The 19,203-nt window shown below is 43.0% G+C and overlaps 1 protein-coding gene across 1 annotated transcript; it reads left to right on the top strand.

Moving 5' to 3' along the window:
- Nucleotides 1-230: 230 nt before the first annotated feature.
- Nucleotides 231-1,724, top strand: LOC308291986 (potassium voltage-gated channel subfamily A member 2-like; the record flags this gene model as incomplete). Its single annotated transcript, XM_080734168.1, has 1 exon — nt 231-1,724. One exon carries the CDS (start codon nt 231-233, stop codon nt 1,722-1,724), a length of 1,494 nt encoding a protein of 497 aa, XP_080590294.1.
- Between the last annotated feature and the right edge of the window lie 17,479 nt (nt 1,725-19,203).

The raw sequence follows: 19,203 nt of genomic DNA on the forward strand, positions 1-19,203 counted from the left end.
CGTTGCTCTGACACCCTATTGATATGTGCATATTTTCCTACTTGTGTATGAAAGGAAGGGTTTTAATGTTTTTAAAATGTTATTAAAATGCAACATTAAACATTAACATCTCTGCTCTATGTCCTTTTATTTCAGAGACAGTTCTGTCTGTACGACAGACAATAACTGTGTGAAGGCCTTATCTCCTGGTGTCCAGGGGTGGCACCATCCTGGATCCATCGCCCTACACCATGACGGTTGCCACGGGCGACCCCGTGGATGAGGCAGCAGCGCATCCGGGCCAGCCTCATGACCACTATGAACCAGAGCCGGACCACGAGTGCTGCGAGAGGGTGGTCATCAACATCTCCGGCTTACGCTTCGAGACCCAGCTCAAGACCCTCTCCCAGTTCCCGGAGACCCTGCTGGGGAACCCCAAGAAGAGGATGAGGTACTTTGATCCTCTAAGGAATGAGTACTTTTTCGACCGGAACCGGCCGAGTTTTGACGCTATTCTGTATTACTACCAGTCGGGAGGGCGGTTACGCCGGCCAGTTAACGTGACCCTGGACATCTTCTCAGAGGAGATCCGCTTTTACGAGCTGGGCGACGAGGCTATCGAGATCTTCAGAGAGGACGAGGGCTTCATAAAGGAGGAAGAGCGACCGTTGCCAGAGAATGAGTTCCAGAGACAGGTGTGGCTTCTCTTTGAATACCCAGAGAGCTCGGGTCCCGCTCGTATCATCGCCATCATCTCCGTTATGGTGATTCTCATCTCCATCGTCAGCTTCTGTCTGGAGACACTGCCCGTGTTCCGCAACGACGAGGACGGCGTGAACAAGGTATACACGGTCGGCAACTATACCATCACCACCTACGTCTCCACCTATTTCACCGATCCGTTCTTCATCTTGGAGACCCTCTGCATCATCTGGTTCTCGTTTGAGTTCCTCGTCCGGTTCTTTGCCTGTCCCAGCAAGGCCGGGTTTTTCGGCAACATCATGAACATCATTGACATCGTTGCCATCATACCCTACTTCATCACGCTGGGCACGGAGCTGGCGGAGAGGCCAGAGGATGGCCAGGCGGGCCAGCAGGCAATGTCGCTGGCTATTCTCCGCGTCATCCGTCTGGTCCGGGTGTTCCGAATCTTCAAGCTCTCGCGCCACTCCAAGGGTCTCCAGATCCTGGGACAGACTCTCAAGGCCAGCATGCGAGAGCTGGGCCTGCTCATCTTCTTCCTCTTCATCGGAGTCATCCTCTTCTCCAGTGCCGTCTACTTCGCGGAAGCGGACGAATCAGATTCCCAGTTCAGCAGCATCCCAGAGGCCTTTTGGTGGGCCGTCGTCACCATGACCACCGTGGGCTACGGTGACATGGTCCCCACCACCATCGGGGGAAAGATAGTGGGCTCTCTCTGTGCCATTGCTGGCGTGCTGACCATCGCGCTGCCCGTGCCCGTCATCGTGTCCAACTTCAACTACTTCTACCACAGGGAGACGGAGGGCGAGGAGCAGGCGCAGTACCTGAACATCCCCAGCAAGGTCGACTCAGCCGAGGACCTGAAGAAGAGCAGCAGGAGTAGTGGCAGCGGGTCCACTCTCAGTAAATCTGACTACATGGAGATCCAGGAGGCGGTAAACCGCAGCACAGAGGATTTCCCCCCGGAGCGGATGAAAGCGGGCAACTGCACCCAGACCAACACTAACTACGTTAACATCACTAAGATGCGTACAGATGTATAACCCGGGCAGGACGGTTATCTTGAGATGGCATGTGAGATGGACTGTAGATGGGGAGGGGTGAAAGGGGTCACTCCCTCTGCTGTAATGGACAAAAGTGCCCCGGTATGGGAATCCATAGCAGATTAGCAAGGCTGCCGGGGGTGGTAGGATCAGTAGGGAGGTCCTCATAATCTTCTGCTCCCTATGGACTGGTTAACAGTTGTCGTAGAACTGCCATCCCACTTTATTAGGGTAATCTTTCTGTGTCTGCATGGAGTCAAGTCTTGTGTGACTGTTCTGTAGTCGTCCTGCTCGCAACAATAGCCAAATAGTAGCCTAACCAGTAATAATTAATATTAACAACATATAGGGACCACCAATTGCTAAACTTTCTGCTCAAACTGCCTTTCATACAACTAAGGACAATTTACGATCAGTTTAAAAATTCACATTCGCTATAAATACTGATACAATAAACATACAACTATAATTTTATCAGCATTTCAGGAACGGCTGAATCAGCTCCAACTGCCAAGAAGCTGACTCAGTGAAAATAGAGCAGCACCACAGAGTTTGCAGCCGTCCCTGTCGGGAGGAAAGTCAAAAGAAGGGTGCAAAGGGAGTTCGCCCTTTAAGGCCATATGGTTGTCCGCTGCTGTCTTTGTCAGAGTAAAGTGCATTCAAAAAAAGGACGTGTGTGTGCTAGCATCCCTCCCAGTGACTTTGCCCTTCGCTGGATGTCGTGCTGGACAAGCCAATGCCAGTGGTCTCTCCTGAGGCCAAACGTTTAGATGACTCTGCTGTAATCCCAGTTTCCGGCAGCACATCTTGTCTTTTTCCTGCCATTTTTCTTCAGTGAAGTTCAGTGAAGGATTTATGTACTCTACTCACTACTAGCCAAGTCTCTGCCTTTCTTGTGCTCAGTCCATCTAAGGCTATAGGCCTACGGGGCAATGCCTCTCCAAGCAGAGTGAATGTCTTTATTGACGTGTGCACATTTGATCTGTTATAATTTTGTTTTTCTCCGATTTTGTGAAGCTTATACCTGAATGGGGTAATGGGGGGGTGAAATGTAGTATACCTCCAGCATTATTAGTATTCCCTCAAGTGTCTCTATAGCCCTTGTCCAGGCCCAGTCCACCAGAATATGGTCCCATTCTGTACCACTGCCCAGCAATCACTGTCTTTTCTCTACTTCATAGCATTCCATGTTTGTAGTAATAGACTGATGTATTGTATCTCTCAGTCAAGCTAAAGGCCTGAAAAGTAGCACAACAGGGCAAGCGCTTAGTTTGTCCTTTTTGTCAGTTGCTTGTTTCAAAAGGGTTGTTAAGCTACTTTGTCTCATGTAGAGCAAATGATTAAAGTATTAACCGGAAATTTGCAGAACTCTTTGCCAATTCCATTAGCAAAGGACCAGAACTATACTGCATAATCTTCATGGACTGAGTGAAATTCATTTCTGAGACCTTTTCAGGTTGTCATACCAGCAATGTCACTTGATATTACCCAATTACCCAATCTAATTTGTTAATTGACAAAAAGCTAAACATTTCTATTGCTTGGCTACTGCAAACACTTGTTATGACACCCACTAACTCACTATTAGCAATACTGTCAGTCTTAAAACCATCTCAAAGTCGTTTTAGATTTTAGCATTTGCTGTTCAAAAATAGCAGATGTACAATACAAGCAATTTGTGAACTTTTTCAAAAAATCCTGAAAGTGTGAGAACCACAGATTTAGAAGGCATTTTGTAGAATCGCCCTCAGGTCTTAATTTGTTAATCTAATGTTGCGTGCTTAATTATCACTTCACCAAAGATTCAATTACTGCCACCTGCGTTATGTTTGATTGTTAAAGAGATTAATTTAGCTAAGTGTATACTGCAGTTATTTTGTGCCCATACTTTTTGAAGATCAATGCGTCCATTTTGTCCACGATGTAATTCTGGACAGGATGTGTAGCTATGCTATCTTTAAAAAAGAAAATCTAAATAGATGCTGTTATGATATAGTGCTGCATGCCCTATGAAGTATTCACTAGCATGCCTATGGTACGAATTATACTTAAAAGGCTAATCTACAAAAAAAGTCCTATATCTCTATTTTTCATTGTGAGGTAAATGTCAGAGATATGTCATGTGCAATATATGAAATACAAATGTCTATTGTTTAGGAGGCTGACGTTTTATACACAATGTATTCTATTAACTTCTAATTAGCTCTTAAAACTACTGTTAAGTCAAAGGCCATGTAAAGTGTCTGCCCTGAGAGGGCTGAAAAAGCGTAACTGTCTTCTTCTGTAATATGAAGCCCGATTTATACTTCTTCGTATGCCGAAAATAGCCAATCTACAAGCTCTGTTATTTCCACTGCACAACTCTGCAGGTGACACTATTCTATTCTTTCACTAGAGTGAAAGCAGGTGTGAGATGAGAGGTTATATGGATATCGTTGTCGTCAGGCAGAGACCTTGTATCTCCATCATAAATGAATGCTCTACATACAAGAGTATCGTGCAATAGTAGTGAAAATAGATCTACAAGCTCACAACGTGTCACAAGGTGATGTGTTCACCGTTGTGAGCTTGTAGATGGGCTATTATTCACCATTTTAAATGTTTTTAGGACCGGTTTTGGACATACAAGGTGTCCAACCGACACGACAGCAGCGATATTGTGAGGTTTGTGCAGCATGAATGAGGGAGGTCAAGAACACGTGTGAAAAGTCCTACAAGCTAAGATCCTTTCAATTTTCTATATTTTAAGTGCCGCTTGGCCTCTGTTCACTCCAAGGCAAGTTTATTTATTTGTATTGCACATTTCAACAAGTCAATTTCAAGTGGTTTACACAAAACCCCCAAAAAGAGCATTATGACAACTTCCAAAAGAAAGCCATCATAAAAGTACATTTGAATACAGTTTAAAAGTAGTGCAGTACCGAATAAAAAAAACGTCTGCAAAAGGCAATGGCAAACGGTGAAGTCTTCAGCTTTGATTTAAAAGAGCAGAGCTTAGAGTTTGTTCCAGATATCAAGGTTCAAGCTTCAACCGTATTGTCCCCAAGGGAAACTTGTCTTGGGCACAGTACGATTTTCCGTTGCTTTACATACTGTAATGTCGTGCATAAAAACGGAACGCTATAGCTGCTTCTCCGTGTTTACTTTGGGCTCTGGGGACAGAAAGCAGACATGTCCCAGATGACCTGAGAGGTCTGGATGGTGCATACTGTAGCATAGCAGAAGACGAATCCACCAAGCCAATAATTTCTTTTTTCACCATAGTTTTCTTCCAATTTAGTCATTGCCGCATTGCCACCGCTGTTGTACCCCACTGGCTAACCTGCCAGTGAGGAGCCCCCACCGAGAGGACGTAGCACCTCCGTCCTACTCCTCCTGTTCATCATTCCCCGCTGACTGGTGCCTCCCCATGCCTGTAGGAGTGCATGCAGTGACAAAGATCACCCTCACCGCCCCGGCTTACCTTTCCCTGAACACAGTGGATTATGTTTGTATAGCCGTTCAGCCAAACCGGTTGCACTGCATTGGGTTTGAACCCCCTAGACGAGGTTATTAGAGTCAACGAAAACTAACAAAAGTACAAAAACATTTACGCTTATTGAACTAAATAAAAACTATGCTAAAAAAAGAAAACTAGAACTAACTGAAACTGTATTGTGTGTTTACAAAACGAACTAAAACAAACTGAAATTATAGACAAAATGGTCTTAGTTTTAGTTTTTATTACACAATAGGTCTACTTAATCAACTGAACAAAACTAAACTGATAAAAAGAAAAAAAAAATTAACTAATTGAATTAGAAAAACAATTATCAAAACGAGTAAAACTACGATAATGAAAAATCCAAAAGCATTATAACCATGGTGGTGGGCAGGTGTTCCCTGCAGCACCAAATCTATCTCACGTACAGAGCTGAATTGACATTTTGGATTCTGCAGTCACTTTACTCCCGTCACTGTGCCTCGTACGGCAGTTGTACTGGAAGCATCACAATAGCAGAGATCCCCCCCCCCCCCCCCCCCCCGCCTGCCCTGTGGTTGAGGAGGGATTCCAACAGTTGGTCACAATGGTCAGTCAGGCTTTTTGCTCAGTCAAGTGTGTAATAATACTCCAAAGGCTGCCTGAGTGCACCCCTCTCTGAGATGTAGCAGAGCATTCTACCTACGGAGAGTTGCGTCACTCCCATTCACTTCTTGGGGCCAGGTCTTCTACGCACACATCTATTGGCGTATAGTGACAAACGGCGAACCGGAAGTTTACAAAATGCATTGAAGTCTATGAGGTGTAAAGTGACAATGAACCACGTGACCAGCGCTGTTTCTGACCCCGCAGTGGCAGGACTCTCTGATTAGACGACTCTGAGATGTAGGTCTGTAGTGTGTGTGCGTGGGTGCGTGCGTGGGACGTGGGTGCGTGCGTGTGTGCGTGTGTGTGATAGAGAGAACCTTTAGATGCCCGCAGGCTGAGTATGTATCTCTTAATAACTGCTTGCCAGCAGTTGTTGAAAATACTGATCTTTTCCTCCAGGTTGTTCGTACAGAGAGAGACAAAGAGTGAGTTTTCTGCTGAAAGAGAGCAGGTGACTTAAGCCGAGCTGGTATCCAAACACCCAAATTGTTTCAGGGGAAAATAATGTCTTGCTAGGTGGCCCTGATTAGCAGTGGTGTAAAGCAACTAAGTACATTTATTTAAGTACTGTACTTAAGTACAGTTTTGAGGTATTTGTACTTTACTAGAGTATTTCCAATTTTCAATACCTTTACTTCTACTCCACTACATCTTGGATCCAAATATTGTACTTTTACTCCACTACACTTATTTTAAAACTTTAGTTACAAGTTACTTTGCAGATAAAAATGATTATATTATAAAACATACATTAATCCACTTTAGCCCTATTTTATACCTAGGCTATTTGAAAATAGCTGATCTACAAGCTCGTAGCATCGCAAGCTTTTAGATCTGCTATTTTCAAACATTTTGGTACTTTTAAGTACATTTTGATACCAACACTTTCGTACTTTTACTCAAGCACATTTTGAATTCCAGACTTTTACTTGTAACAGGGTGTTACAAGTGAATACTTTCCCCAACACTGCTGATTAGACGTGAGGTCTTGGTCTGTCGGCTCGCATGACACCGCAGCAGCAAGTCAGAGAACCATTCCAAATCAATTACAGAGATAAGCAAGGTTGTCAGCCAAGTACAGTTTACTCATCGTTCTTGCAAGTTGTGGCGGGGGGATCAGGGTGGGTAGATAAGGAAAGTTATGATAAAAAAACTGCCAACAACCACCTTGCACTTTTCACCTTTTTTCCCCTTTTCATCATGTCTGTGTGCCAGCTTTTGTGTACTGGCACAGTGTGCCCATGTGGCTGTGTTTTGAGGCCGGACTTCCTCTGGAATGGCCTCTTTTTCCGATGGATTACCAAGCACATTACTCTGCTGTCCAGGCAAAAATGAACACTTGGGAGATACATAAAGACATAAGCCACAACACAGCGTTTCAGGGTCGTCTAACTAATTACCCATGGAAAACACCTATGCTCTGTGCTGTGCTGTAAAACTCAACAATGGACACTGAAAGCTTACAAGCACACACACACACACACACACACACACACACACACACACACACACACACACACACACACACTCACACACCTCCGTACCCCATTCAGTCATTGCTCACAAACAGGATATGGGGAGCTTAAAATATCACTCCTTCATAAATAATTCATGATCTGACAGAACCGTGTTCTACAATGTCTCCATTTCTCTTCCTCAGTTATGAGGCTTATTCCTTTTGTCCTCTGGTATATATTTATGACTACTGTTGTAGACTACCTGCCTCTTTTGATGTTTGTTGTTTTATTTTTGGCTTTCTCTGTTTTTCTATTTCTTTCATTTGCTTTATTTTTATCCCTCCTGTTAAGACTATTTTCTGTCTCAACAGTCTCTTGCTCACTTTGCATATTTTCTTCTACACAAAGGAATGTGCACACGGGAACGGAACACATGAGACACACACACAAACGCACGCACGCACGCACGCACGCACGCACGCACGCACGCACGCACGCACGCACGCACGCACACACGCACACACACACACACACACACACACACACACACACACACACACACACACACACACATACAAACAAACGTGACATGGACATTGTTGTCACTGGATGATGTCATACAGAAACGGTACAGGTGCTTTCTGATTCTCTCTCTGGTTCGAGGTGTTTATTGTAATATACACATACAATACAGGTTGTAGCAGCATTATATGCCATATATATAGGTCGGATCTGAAACCAAGTAAAATGCCACAGTGAATGGACTTTAACCAGCCCCTGGGGGGACACACATAGCCATGTAAACAATGTATCTACATGTACAGCTGCTCAATGATGTCTTAAACGCCTAAAGCTTCAGCTTAACAACAGCAAAACAAGAATGAGCTTCAGCCATGTAATGTCTCCTGTGTAGGAGAGAACCGAAATATATGCTTCTTGAACTTATTCAAGGAACTATTGTAGTCAAAGGGTATATATATATATGTATATATATATATATATATATATATATATATATATATATATTGGAGAGTATAATTTCTTGAGAAATCTGCCTGTCTATGTTGTCTTTGCAGATATACAGTACAACGACGCTGTTTCATTTTTGATTGTGTTTTTGATTTGTTTTTTGCTTACTGATTGTCAGGAAGTAGAAGTACCAACCCCCATCCCCAGGTCATTATACAAATGTGTGTTTGTTTGTGTGCTCCTTCACTGTGTTGTTGTCTTTCAGACCAGTGGTTCTCAAACGGTGTGCCGAGACACGCTCGTGTACTTAATTTGTCATTTCCCAAAACAGAGACAAATTCTATACCTTGAAGAAATATCTATTTTAACCACTTTAAACCTGGCGTGCCGGTTTTTGCCTTTCAATATAGTCCAAAATAATCTAAATTCAAGTTTTTTCTTTTTTGTTAATTTAAAAAAAAAATCACCCTTTTTGGGTTTTTATTGAATCTATAAGCTCACAACGTGTTGTATTGTAACATGTGAGCTTTCGCTATACAAACTGGTACTGTGTGCCTTGAGATTCTGGACTTGGCCATTCGTGTGCCCTTAATAGGCACATAATTTGAAAACCACTGCTCTAGCCTATCTTATGTCTGTACAGAGCCACTGTCTTTTCTACAGATGTAACAGCAACAACAAATCAAGAAGCAAAATCTCCATTGTTACACACAGAGGAACTCTGGAACCCAATGCTTTGTCATGCACTTTAGAAAGAAAGGACTTCATGGGGATTTGAAGAGAGACTGGAGCGAGGCTGTGGACATTAATACATTCATACATTCATCCTTCCAAAATGATTATAACCGTTACAAGAGTACTCTGATTAATGATGGTGTCGATGATGATAACAATACTAACGTCATTATGATAACCTCAAACCACTGTTGTATGCCTCTTTCTAATGTCATGTCAAACCCCTCCGGGTTACATTGTATATTTTCTAACATAAAAGGCTTCTTAACTCAAAGTTCATAGTCATTATGGTCCTATAAGTCAGGATTTTTACAGACAGAAATAGAATTGTTCTATACATGAATTGTTCTATACTCTCAGAGTTACACACCTGTATGGGGACATTTGGAACCCACTCAAGAACACTTTGAGACCCACTGGTGTGGCAGAGTGTTTTAGTGAGCCAACATGCACAATAGCAGTAGCCTGGTTAATAAACCAGACTGCACAACACCACCCCCTGTTGGTAGTAACGAAGTGTGTGATAGAGTCTGACGCTTGCAGTCAGGCTACAATAGCAGCACCCTGACTCTGTCTGATCAGAATGGAACAGAGCCTTCATTAGTGTCATCGGTAACACCTGTGAAGGAAGTCGAAAGAGGCCTGGAAGTAGAACAAAATGGCCTACCGGTATGTGCGAATCGTTACACTTCAAATTGAGTGCAACAGGGCTCAGTAGTAGCCTATAGGACAGATCAGCAGAACCATTATGCTGCTTGCCACACTATAGCTGTAACCATAATGTGAACAGACACATGGAAATGGTTGTCCGCACCAAACCCTTTACCTTCGTTGCAGAATGGTGATGTGCAAAAATAGTCTCCACGGTCTACGCACTCACAATGCATTGCATCACGATCTCCTATGTATTAATCAGATTAATCATTATTAATCGTAATGGAGGCAAACGTTTGAAATAATTGTGATTCTTTCGAAACGACCATCATTTCGACTGGAGGGTTAGCGACTCACTCCACGGAGGTTAGGGTGAGGGTTAGAGTCGGGTGTCGAAAAGATGACATGTAGTAACAGCGACACACTCCCCTACTTAACACGGCAGCTGCCACGTGCATTTTCAGAGCATGTTTATTTTGACGATCAATCAATCGATTGTGTTCCATCTTGGATCAGTGGAACTGTTCCTATTTATTTAGGTTTCACAAAGAAAACTATTTTTTCCCCAGTGTTTTAAAGACTTGGGTCATTTGTTTCCAATACCCTCGCGGCCCACCACAGGTTGAGAACCAGTACCACAAAGTGATGACAACACTCATGAGAGAGAGAGACAGGCCTCTCTGCTGTCTGTGGGTGTTTCTTGTGTCCATTAACGAGGGACAGTAGGCTACTATACGGCATGTCTGACCAGAGCATCACCATCAGCCCGTCCCTCTTCCATCGTGTCCTAAGTGAATCATATGCTTTCAATGCAGTTTACTCAGAAAGCAAAGTGGTTTATTTATACACGCAGGGGAGGGGAAGGCTAAGGTCGGCGACTGCAAGGGGAGAGGAATAGGAAGAGAAAGTACAGAGAGCCTCCGTGTTTATAAGACCGAGGGGGACATGGAAAAACAATAGTCCCTATACTGGTGCGTGACACACTTCCTGGGGGTCAGGTGAAAATTGCCTTCCAATCTATTTGAACCGATTTAGACCTGAGGCTGATTCTAAAAACGCCTTCTAAATCTTGACCTACATTTTCTTAAAATGTTCAGTTTTGAATTGAAAAAAATACATATGTTGCTATAGCAACAGAAAATGTTACACAAAGGTGTTCCCGGCTTGAAAGGTATAACAACGTATACCTGTGTTCCAGGTCTAAATGGGGTAAATCAGTGGTTCTCAAAACATTTTCATGTCGAGTATAACCCCAAATGTATATGTATTTAGCCGTGTGTCCCCTTTTGAAAATGGTTTGTGCTAGGGAGAAGATTAAGGGGAATTCTGTTGTTAAACCTTTTACACCAAATTATTCAAAATCTTTCAAGATCTTTCAAAACATTTTCAAAAATAGCTGATCTACAAGCCCAGAATGTGACGTGTTGCCAGCTTTTAAACAGATTTTGATACTATGATATTTACTACATTTAGCTGGGGACTCCCTGGAACTATTATTATACAGTGTTATAAGCATTATAATGAGTTATTATTTTTGTCTCTCTCTCTCCTCTTTAGTGCGCAGTCTGCACACACATTTAAGCCTCATTTCTACTCTGTTGCACATCATGTCTCTTGGAGGAAAATAGTCAAGCGCACAGTGCTTCGCGGCGTGAATCCTCCACCTCTGTGGGCTTTAAGCAAGACAGTAATGCATGTTGGGCGATCGGATTCCCCTCATAGAGGCATATTAGCAGCTGTATAATGGTGCCCTCTCTGGCACTCTCAGCTGACTGGGCTTCCAGTATTTGGCCCGGGGTGGGGGGATGGGGGAGCAATGGCCCAGACAGCCTTCTCCAGACTGCTGATGGGTATTGATCCACCTAATTGCCGTTTGATTATCATGCCAGTGTTTAAAAGGAGGGAGCCTTGCTCTATCTCCTGATTGTCCTCTCCAGGTTAGAATGGAAGAAGCCAACAGTTTATCACCGACATCACAGATGTTTTTATTTTATTTTTTTGTTTAGTTTTTTTTAGCACTTTCTTGGACTGCACCATGTGCACCACCAGTTTGAATACAAGAACACTCACGAGTGTGAATACAAGAACATTCACCAGTGTGAAATGTGAATACAAGAACACTCACCCCCAAAACATGCTCGTCCCTGAAAGGTCGCCACCAGGTATTCCTAAACGTAACTTCAGTAAAACTATGACTAAACCTAACCATATTCCTAAACGTAAAGTCGTAAACCTCAGTAAAGCTATGTCTTAAAGGAGAATTCCAGACTAGCCTAGAACGATTGGTATAGGTTTAAAAAAAAAAAAGTAATCTCGAGTCCACCGCAGCTCCGCGAGCGGTGGGGCATTAGGCTAAATCGCTAATTTGTATCGCTCAACAATTCCTTTTTTCTTTTGTTTACATGTCTTTCATAACGGCGGAGATGTCTCCACAGAGTTTTGTCCGTAATGGTGTGCCAGTAAAACGATGCCTAAGCCTAAACCTATTCCAAACATTATCCTCAGCAAAGCAAATACAAGAATACGGGAACCCTGGTGGCGAGCAGTCTGCGAAAAAGATGGGGGCGAGCGAACGTGTTTCGGGGCGAGCGTTCCGGTTACCTGCAGAGTTGGGCTCAACAAGTACAAGCACATCCAATATTTTTACACACATCTTCATCGTATTATGTTAGCACAGTTCTGCAGAACTAAGTCCCACCGTCATTTCGCTGCTTGAACTTGACAAATAAAACGCTTTTTGATTCTTGATCTTGAACAGGTTACATGGCTCACTATAATAGGCTACAAAAATATAATAATAAATCGATATAGATTGTTATTTGTGTTATCAATTTATATTTTGCCAAGTGGCTCAAGTTCACATGTATTCGTACGTGTCTTCTATGCGATGAGATATAATGCACAGAGGAGTGTATATGCCTGTACACAGCAACTCTTAACACCCAAGATATTTGTTTCATTGCTATGTGGGCTGATTTACCGCCTCATACACGCCGCTAGGTTAATAGCCTGTCAACTGGAATGTTCTTTATGGGAGTTTATAGCCAGGAGCAATATGGGGTTCCCTGTGTGTGTGTGTGTGTGTGTGTGTGTGTGTGTGTGTGTGTGTGTGTGTGTGTGTGTGTGTGTGTGTGTGTGTACTTGTATTATAGCCTATACTTACTGTACGACCAAATGTCCCCACTAGTATGTAGAATTAAATTATGAGGACAATTTTCCTGGTTTGCACAAATGCTTACAATTGGGAAATACAGTAACACAAACGCGTGCATGCGTGCGTGCGTGCGTGTGTATGTGTGGGATGGGGTAAACCCTTGGGTCGCCCGGCTGTTTTAACATAACTTATGTTACAACAGTGAAGCCATGCCAATTTGTCGACAACAGCTCTGCATTTGTTAATAGGAACACAAATTCTCTTTATGGGCCCATAAATAATGACCTGGCTGGGAGACTGTGCACACACAGTACACTGGGACAGGTTAGTTATTGGATGACCAGAATGGAGGATTTCCTTTTGACAGAAAGGAGGTTTCACGCTGGCCGCTGATTGCTTGTATTGTATTGGATTTGGGGGCGGGTGAACCTTGAGAGAATGGAGGAAAATGAGGTCGGGTTGGGTAGAGATGCAGGGGTGACAGTCTGACAGAGGTAGGAGGAGTAGGAATTAGGTGTTTGAGTTATAGACGCATTTCTGGTCCACGTTACGTTGATAAGAACTAGATGCGCGCGCAGGTCAGTACCAAAATTATCCAATGAAACCAGCGCTCACCAAAACAACAGGTTTGGGGATTGGTGGAATTGATTACATGATACAGTCACCTGTGCATTTAGTCTCAAATGTTTGTAAACAAGAAATGGGTCTATTGACAGTGGTGGAAAAAGTATACTCACATGCAGAGCCGGAGGGAGGACTCAATGGCTAATGGGGCCGTCCGTGAGCTTAAGGTTGAGACCACTATGCAAATTAATGTTTCGCCTTTTGGGTATTTGCCAGTTTCCGACAGCTACGAATAATATTCTAAATCGGCAAAGTAATTTGTAACTAAAGCTGTCAAATGATTCTTGTGGAGTAAAAAAAGTACAAAATCTGACTCTGAGATGTAGTGGAGTAGAATAGTGCAAAATATCGAAAAATCTAAATACTCAAGTACAGTATTTAGAAAATGTATAGTTTTTTTTCACCTCTGGGAGGATATAAGGCATGCCACAGGGAAACCCTGGCTGTCCATGTGTATAATGAACTGTATTGATTTATGGCTTGGCCTACATGCGGTATGGGCTGCATCCCCATCATTTACTTACCGCCAGCCAAGAGTATATTATGCAATAGATTAAACTATTAAATCATTGAAAAATGAAAAGAGAGAGAGAGAAAAAAATGGTTGCTTATGGATCATGGGTGCCAAAACCCTTTCAGGTCAAAAAATATAAATACATCATGAATTATTCATGTCCTATTTCACAATTTGAAAATCAGATCTACAAGCCTGTAACACGTTGTGAGCTTATAGATCTTTGGATCTCAACCAATAGAAATAGGTCTGAGACTTAAAATGGGCCAAAACACAATTTAGGAAACACTATATGGGGACTTTATTTTGCTAAAAAATTAGATACCCAAGCGTTTAAGAAAATACGGCCTGAAAAGGATCCAGCCTATGTTGATTAGCCTAGTAGCCAGTACTCAGTGAACAATAGGCATTACTTGTGCCCTTTTATGCTCTGTGGAGCAATTGCCTCAACTGAAGTGAGTGAGTGTCAAGGTCAAGGAGGATAATTTAGCAGTGATATTTGACAAGGTGGCGGTGCAGCTAGGACTCATGTTGTTGCCCGCAAGTGAGGGATTTTCTGTGAGCTGCCAGTGACACCTTCCAGACAGTAGGTGTCTCTGTTTCCTGGGAAACATGCCCTCAGGACATTATGCACCCTGTGTGAAGTGAGTGACATTTCGAGTAACAGTCAGTCTGCTTGTATTATGAGTAGTACCATTGCCTACAATGTAGCATTGGTAGGTTGAAATAAATGTTTTATTTTTACATGGTTTATTAGTAAATAGCCTACAGTACACAAATGTTACTAGGTTGCCTGTTGTCGACCGTCCACCATGTTGGGGAATCAGATTATGTTGGAATTAAATCAATTATTCCATGGGCAGGGACGTGCTGGGCCCCTGATTCAGCCCGGGAAAAAGAGTTGGAGAGGCTATCATTGCACGTTATAGAGAGAGATCTCTCTCTATAGCGCTGCTGCTACTCAAACATTTGCCATTAAAGATCATGACAAGTGACAAGCCAGTGGGCCAATTACATGAGTTATATTTCGTCGTTGTCGGGTGGAAACCTTGTATGTCCAAAACCGTTTGTTTTGTATTTATCATTTTAAAAATGATTTAAACTAGTGAAAACAGCCGATCTACAAGCACACAACGCCTGCGGTTTTCACTACTTTTGTGCGACGGCCTTGTATGATAAAGCATGTCTTTGCTTTGCGAAAAAAAATTACAAATTTGAAACTTGGAGATACGAGATTTCTGCCCGACAGTGACGATTTACTTTGTTGGCCGCCCAGCCCCCAAAATGGAAGGAGCCGACATTTTATTTTTAGTTTTTTCCTAATGGCCGGCCGTTCGGGAGTTGTCCCACTTTTCCCAATGGCCAGCACGTCCCTGTCCATGGGGATGTTCTCTCTCTCACAGCACAAACATAGGCCTACACAAACATGCACTTGCATTCACATGCTCACACACGAGGACAAGCGCAGAGAAAAGCTGTGGTAAACAGATTATTGTCTCATTGAGATTGTCATGCCTGAAGGTCTTGCCATGTTGTTCTTGATCAGCAGCAGGTGACTTGACAGTCAACAGTCTCTGGCTCCGTGCTTCCCAGAAGGTGTGCCGACTGCCGAGGCACACCTGTGTGCCATCTGTCGTGAGACAAGTCCAGATGTGCCCTGGGATTTTGTGTCATTCACACGTTATTATTGCAAGACTGTAGATGACTACAGTGCTGGAAAGTAGCCTAACTGCATCTCAGAGGCAAATATTTTAGCCCACTTTTACTCCATTTGGAAACTTGAATTAATATTGCAAAACATGCATAAACCACTTTATATCCCTATATACTTCAGCTGTTTGAAAATAGCCGATCTACAAGCTCACAACGCGTCACTTTGTGACACGTTGTGAACTTGTGAGCTTGTATATCTGCTATTTTCAAAGGATTTTTATACATTTTGAACACTTGTGAAATGGGACATTCATTATGGTGAGTACGGCAGTATAGCAGAGAGCGGGGAAAAAATTGATCTATGAAGCGATATACTCTGGCCAATGCCTGACTACTATAGGTCAGTCAGGAGCCTATCTCCCATTTCTTTTGCGTGAGGCAGCTCAATGTTACAAGTAGGCCCTACATCCCCAGGACATGACGCAATTATGTTGCAGGGACCCCCAATTCAACCCTTGATGCTGAGTGCCAAACAGGGAGGCCTTTGGTATGACCCGGTCTCAGGGTAGACACTCCAACTACAAGGCCACTGAGCTGGTTCATTTCACAATACAGAGTGATTTGCGACCGAAGGTCGCATATACTCTGAAGAATCGTGTCGCTTGAGTGTCCTTCCTTCCTTCCTTCCTTCCTTCCTTCCGTATCCTCGTGACCGTCCTTCCGTATCCTCTGTGATGTCAGTGTGATGTCAGCGAGTTGTGACATCACTTCCTGTACAGGGCGGCTACACGAAATGTGGATAACACTATATATGGAGATAGTCCAGTCCATCATGTCATATGGGACTACCGTCATAGACAGTAGCCATTGTTAATCCGGAGTCAATGGCTGACTGTCTGTACAGGAAGTGATGTCACATGACATACTTTTTATGCCCATATATGAGTCCTAACATGGAGATGTGGATAACACTATATATGGAGATAGTCTAGACTCTAGTCCAATATGTCATATAACTACCGTCATAGACACAGCCATTGACTCCGGCCTAACAATGGCTACTGTCTATGACGGTAATCCCATTATGACATGATGGACTGGACTATCTCCATATATAGTGTTCTCCACATTTCCATGTTTAGGCCCCATCGCTCACACCCTCGATGGGGTTGGCGATAGGGCCTTTCTGTGTGGAGTTTGCATGTTTCCCCGTGTCTCCTAGGGTTGATACCCTCACAAAAACATGAACAAACTCCCCCCAGAATGATAACAACTAGAATCGTCAGAGAAACACTGTGGTTGGCCAGATAGTCAAGAATTGGCGCGACCTCGGGCGAGGTCGCATGTCACCCTGAGGTGTCTTACTAGTACTGTACCTTGAAGTATAAACAATTTTACCACTTTCAACCAATTTTGGTCATAATGCCTCAAACACAGTGAGTCGCAATACGACACATTGTGAGCTTATATCTGCTATTTTCGTCATGACTACAGATTTTGGTTTGCCAATTGGTGTGCCTTGTGCCCGAAAGTTTTGAAAACCACTACAGACAGACAGAATTGGCGTATTGGTTCAGTATTATTATTAAAAGTAAGCCATCTGGCCCTGTCTGAATATGAAACAGTTCAACAAGCATTGCCTACTGTACCATTCCCTATAGTCACGGTCAATAAGTCTCCTTCCCCTTAGGCCACTAGAGTCTATTGTCATAGCAGGACAGTGAGTGATTCCCTATTGATCCAGCTGAATTATTAATCTAAATATGAACGGTAATCAAGCTGAACGATTATTGGTGAACTTGAAGGACTCTTTTGTGTGTGAGAGCGATCGTCATTTGAGTGCCAGGGGGCTGACATCCGTCAAGGTGTGTGTGTGTGTGTGTGTGTGTGTGTGTGTGTGTGTGTGTGTGTGTGTGTGTGTGTGTGTGCGCGCGCGCGTGTCTGCGTACGTGCTTGTGTGCGTGTGTGTGAGTGTGTGTCTGTGTGTGTGTGTGTGTGTGTGTGTGTGTGAGAGAGTGAGAATATAACGATATTCACTGCACAACGGAGACAGAGGAATGATAAGCCCCCTCACACCCCTCCTCTCTCTACCTCCACCCCCTCATTGCTCAGGATATGGGGGGCTTAAAATATCTCCCTTGCATCAATAATTCATAAACTGGCAAAATAATGTTCTACAATGGTTCCATGTCTCCATTTGTCTTCCGCTTTATCTCCCTGGTTCTTTATCTCTGTCTCTCACTTACATTCACCATGTCAGAGTACAGCATGTTCATTTGGTGCCGCTGTGATTTGTTAAAAGTTGTAAAAGTAGCAATACCACAATGTTGAAGGTTACAAGTAAAAGGTCTGTATTCAACATTTTTAATTGAGTAGCCTACAAAATAATTGGCGTCAAAATATACTCATATCAGTGATACACACTTTTTCTGATGATACTGTATTTAAAAAAAGAAAATCAAATTATTTGAAAATAGCCAATGTACATGTGACGCATTGTGACCTTGTAGACCTGTACATTCCGAATAGCTGAAGTAGAATATAGGAGCTTGTATAAAAAAATATCTGCAAAGTAATTTGCGTCTAAGGTTTTCAAATACAAATACGTATTAAATACGTATACGTATAAGTATAAGAACAAGTAAAAGTGAAGTACTGTACCTCAAAATTGTACTTAAGTACAGTAGAGTGAAGGTACTTTCCACCACCGATGTGGTGTTTAAATTTGGTTCCACAATACCTTGTTTGACTTTCTCTGTCTCTCTCACACTGATATTCCTCTTGGCCTCACAGCTAGCTTCATCTCCTATCTAGAAACACATCTCAGAATGATATTAACACAGAGGCGTTTGACTGTGTAATAATCATCTCTTTGCGTTTGCTCTTCAGATATCTTTGTGAACCGATCGAGAGTGTGTCACAACAGGATGTCAAGATGGTGTGGTGATTGGTAATGCTCTCTCAAGCTCAAGGGTTTTTCTGATGTCTCGCTGATATCTGTGTGTCCATTACTATCAGTCCATCTCTGTCTGCAGTCTGCACCCCCGGCCGTCCACACACAATTACAATGTGTGCCCGCAGTCCCGTCCATGACACAATCATTTCGACCTACCCCAACGAGAAAAGTTACAAAGGTTGGTGCTCTAGCAACTTCTTGGTATATTATTTACCATACACCTTGACTAATCCAGAAGTTAATATAATAATAATAGACCTAATGACTTTTATTATAATTTTATAGCTCATTTCCAAGTGCTCAAAGCGCTTTATAGACTACATTACCGCCTGAGCCACAGCAGCCCTGTGTACCAATTTGTGTGATGTTTGGTCAAAATCTGTAGGAGTTAAATAAAAAAAACACACCCAGTGTGAAGTGAGCGCCTGAGCGGTGCCTTTGAGCAGTGTTAAACTATATGAATTCTTCTGTTGTCCTGGGAAATAAGCTGTTGGGGATAAGAAAAAACTTGTCTCCCGGGCCATTCAGTGGGCCTCGGCCCACGGGTTGGGAAACACTGGTCTAGACGCTAACTCTTTAATCATCCACCTGCTTCCCCTCTCATCAATAATTACCACCAAAGGATTGAGAGTCC

Source organism: Nannobrachium achirus (genome assembly GCF_963921795.1).
Source record: "Nannobrachium achirus genome assembly, chromosome: 9".
NCBI classification, from domain to species: Eukaryota; Metazoa; Chordata; class Actinopteri; order Myctophiformes; family Myctophidae; genus Nannobrachium; species Nannobrachium achirus.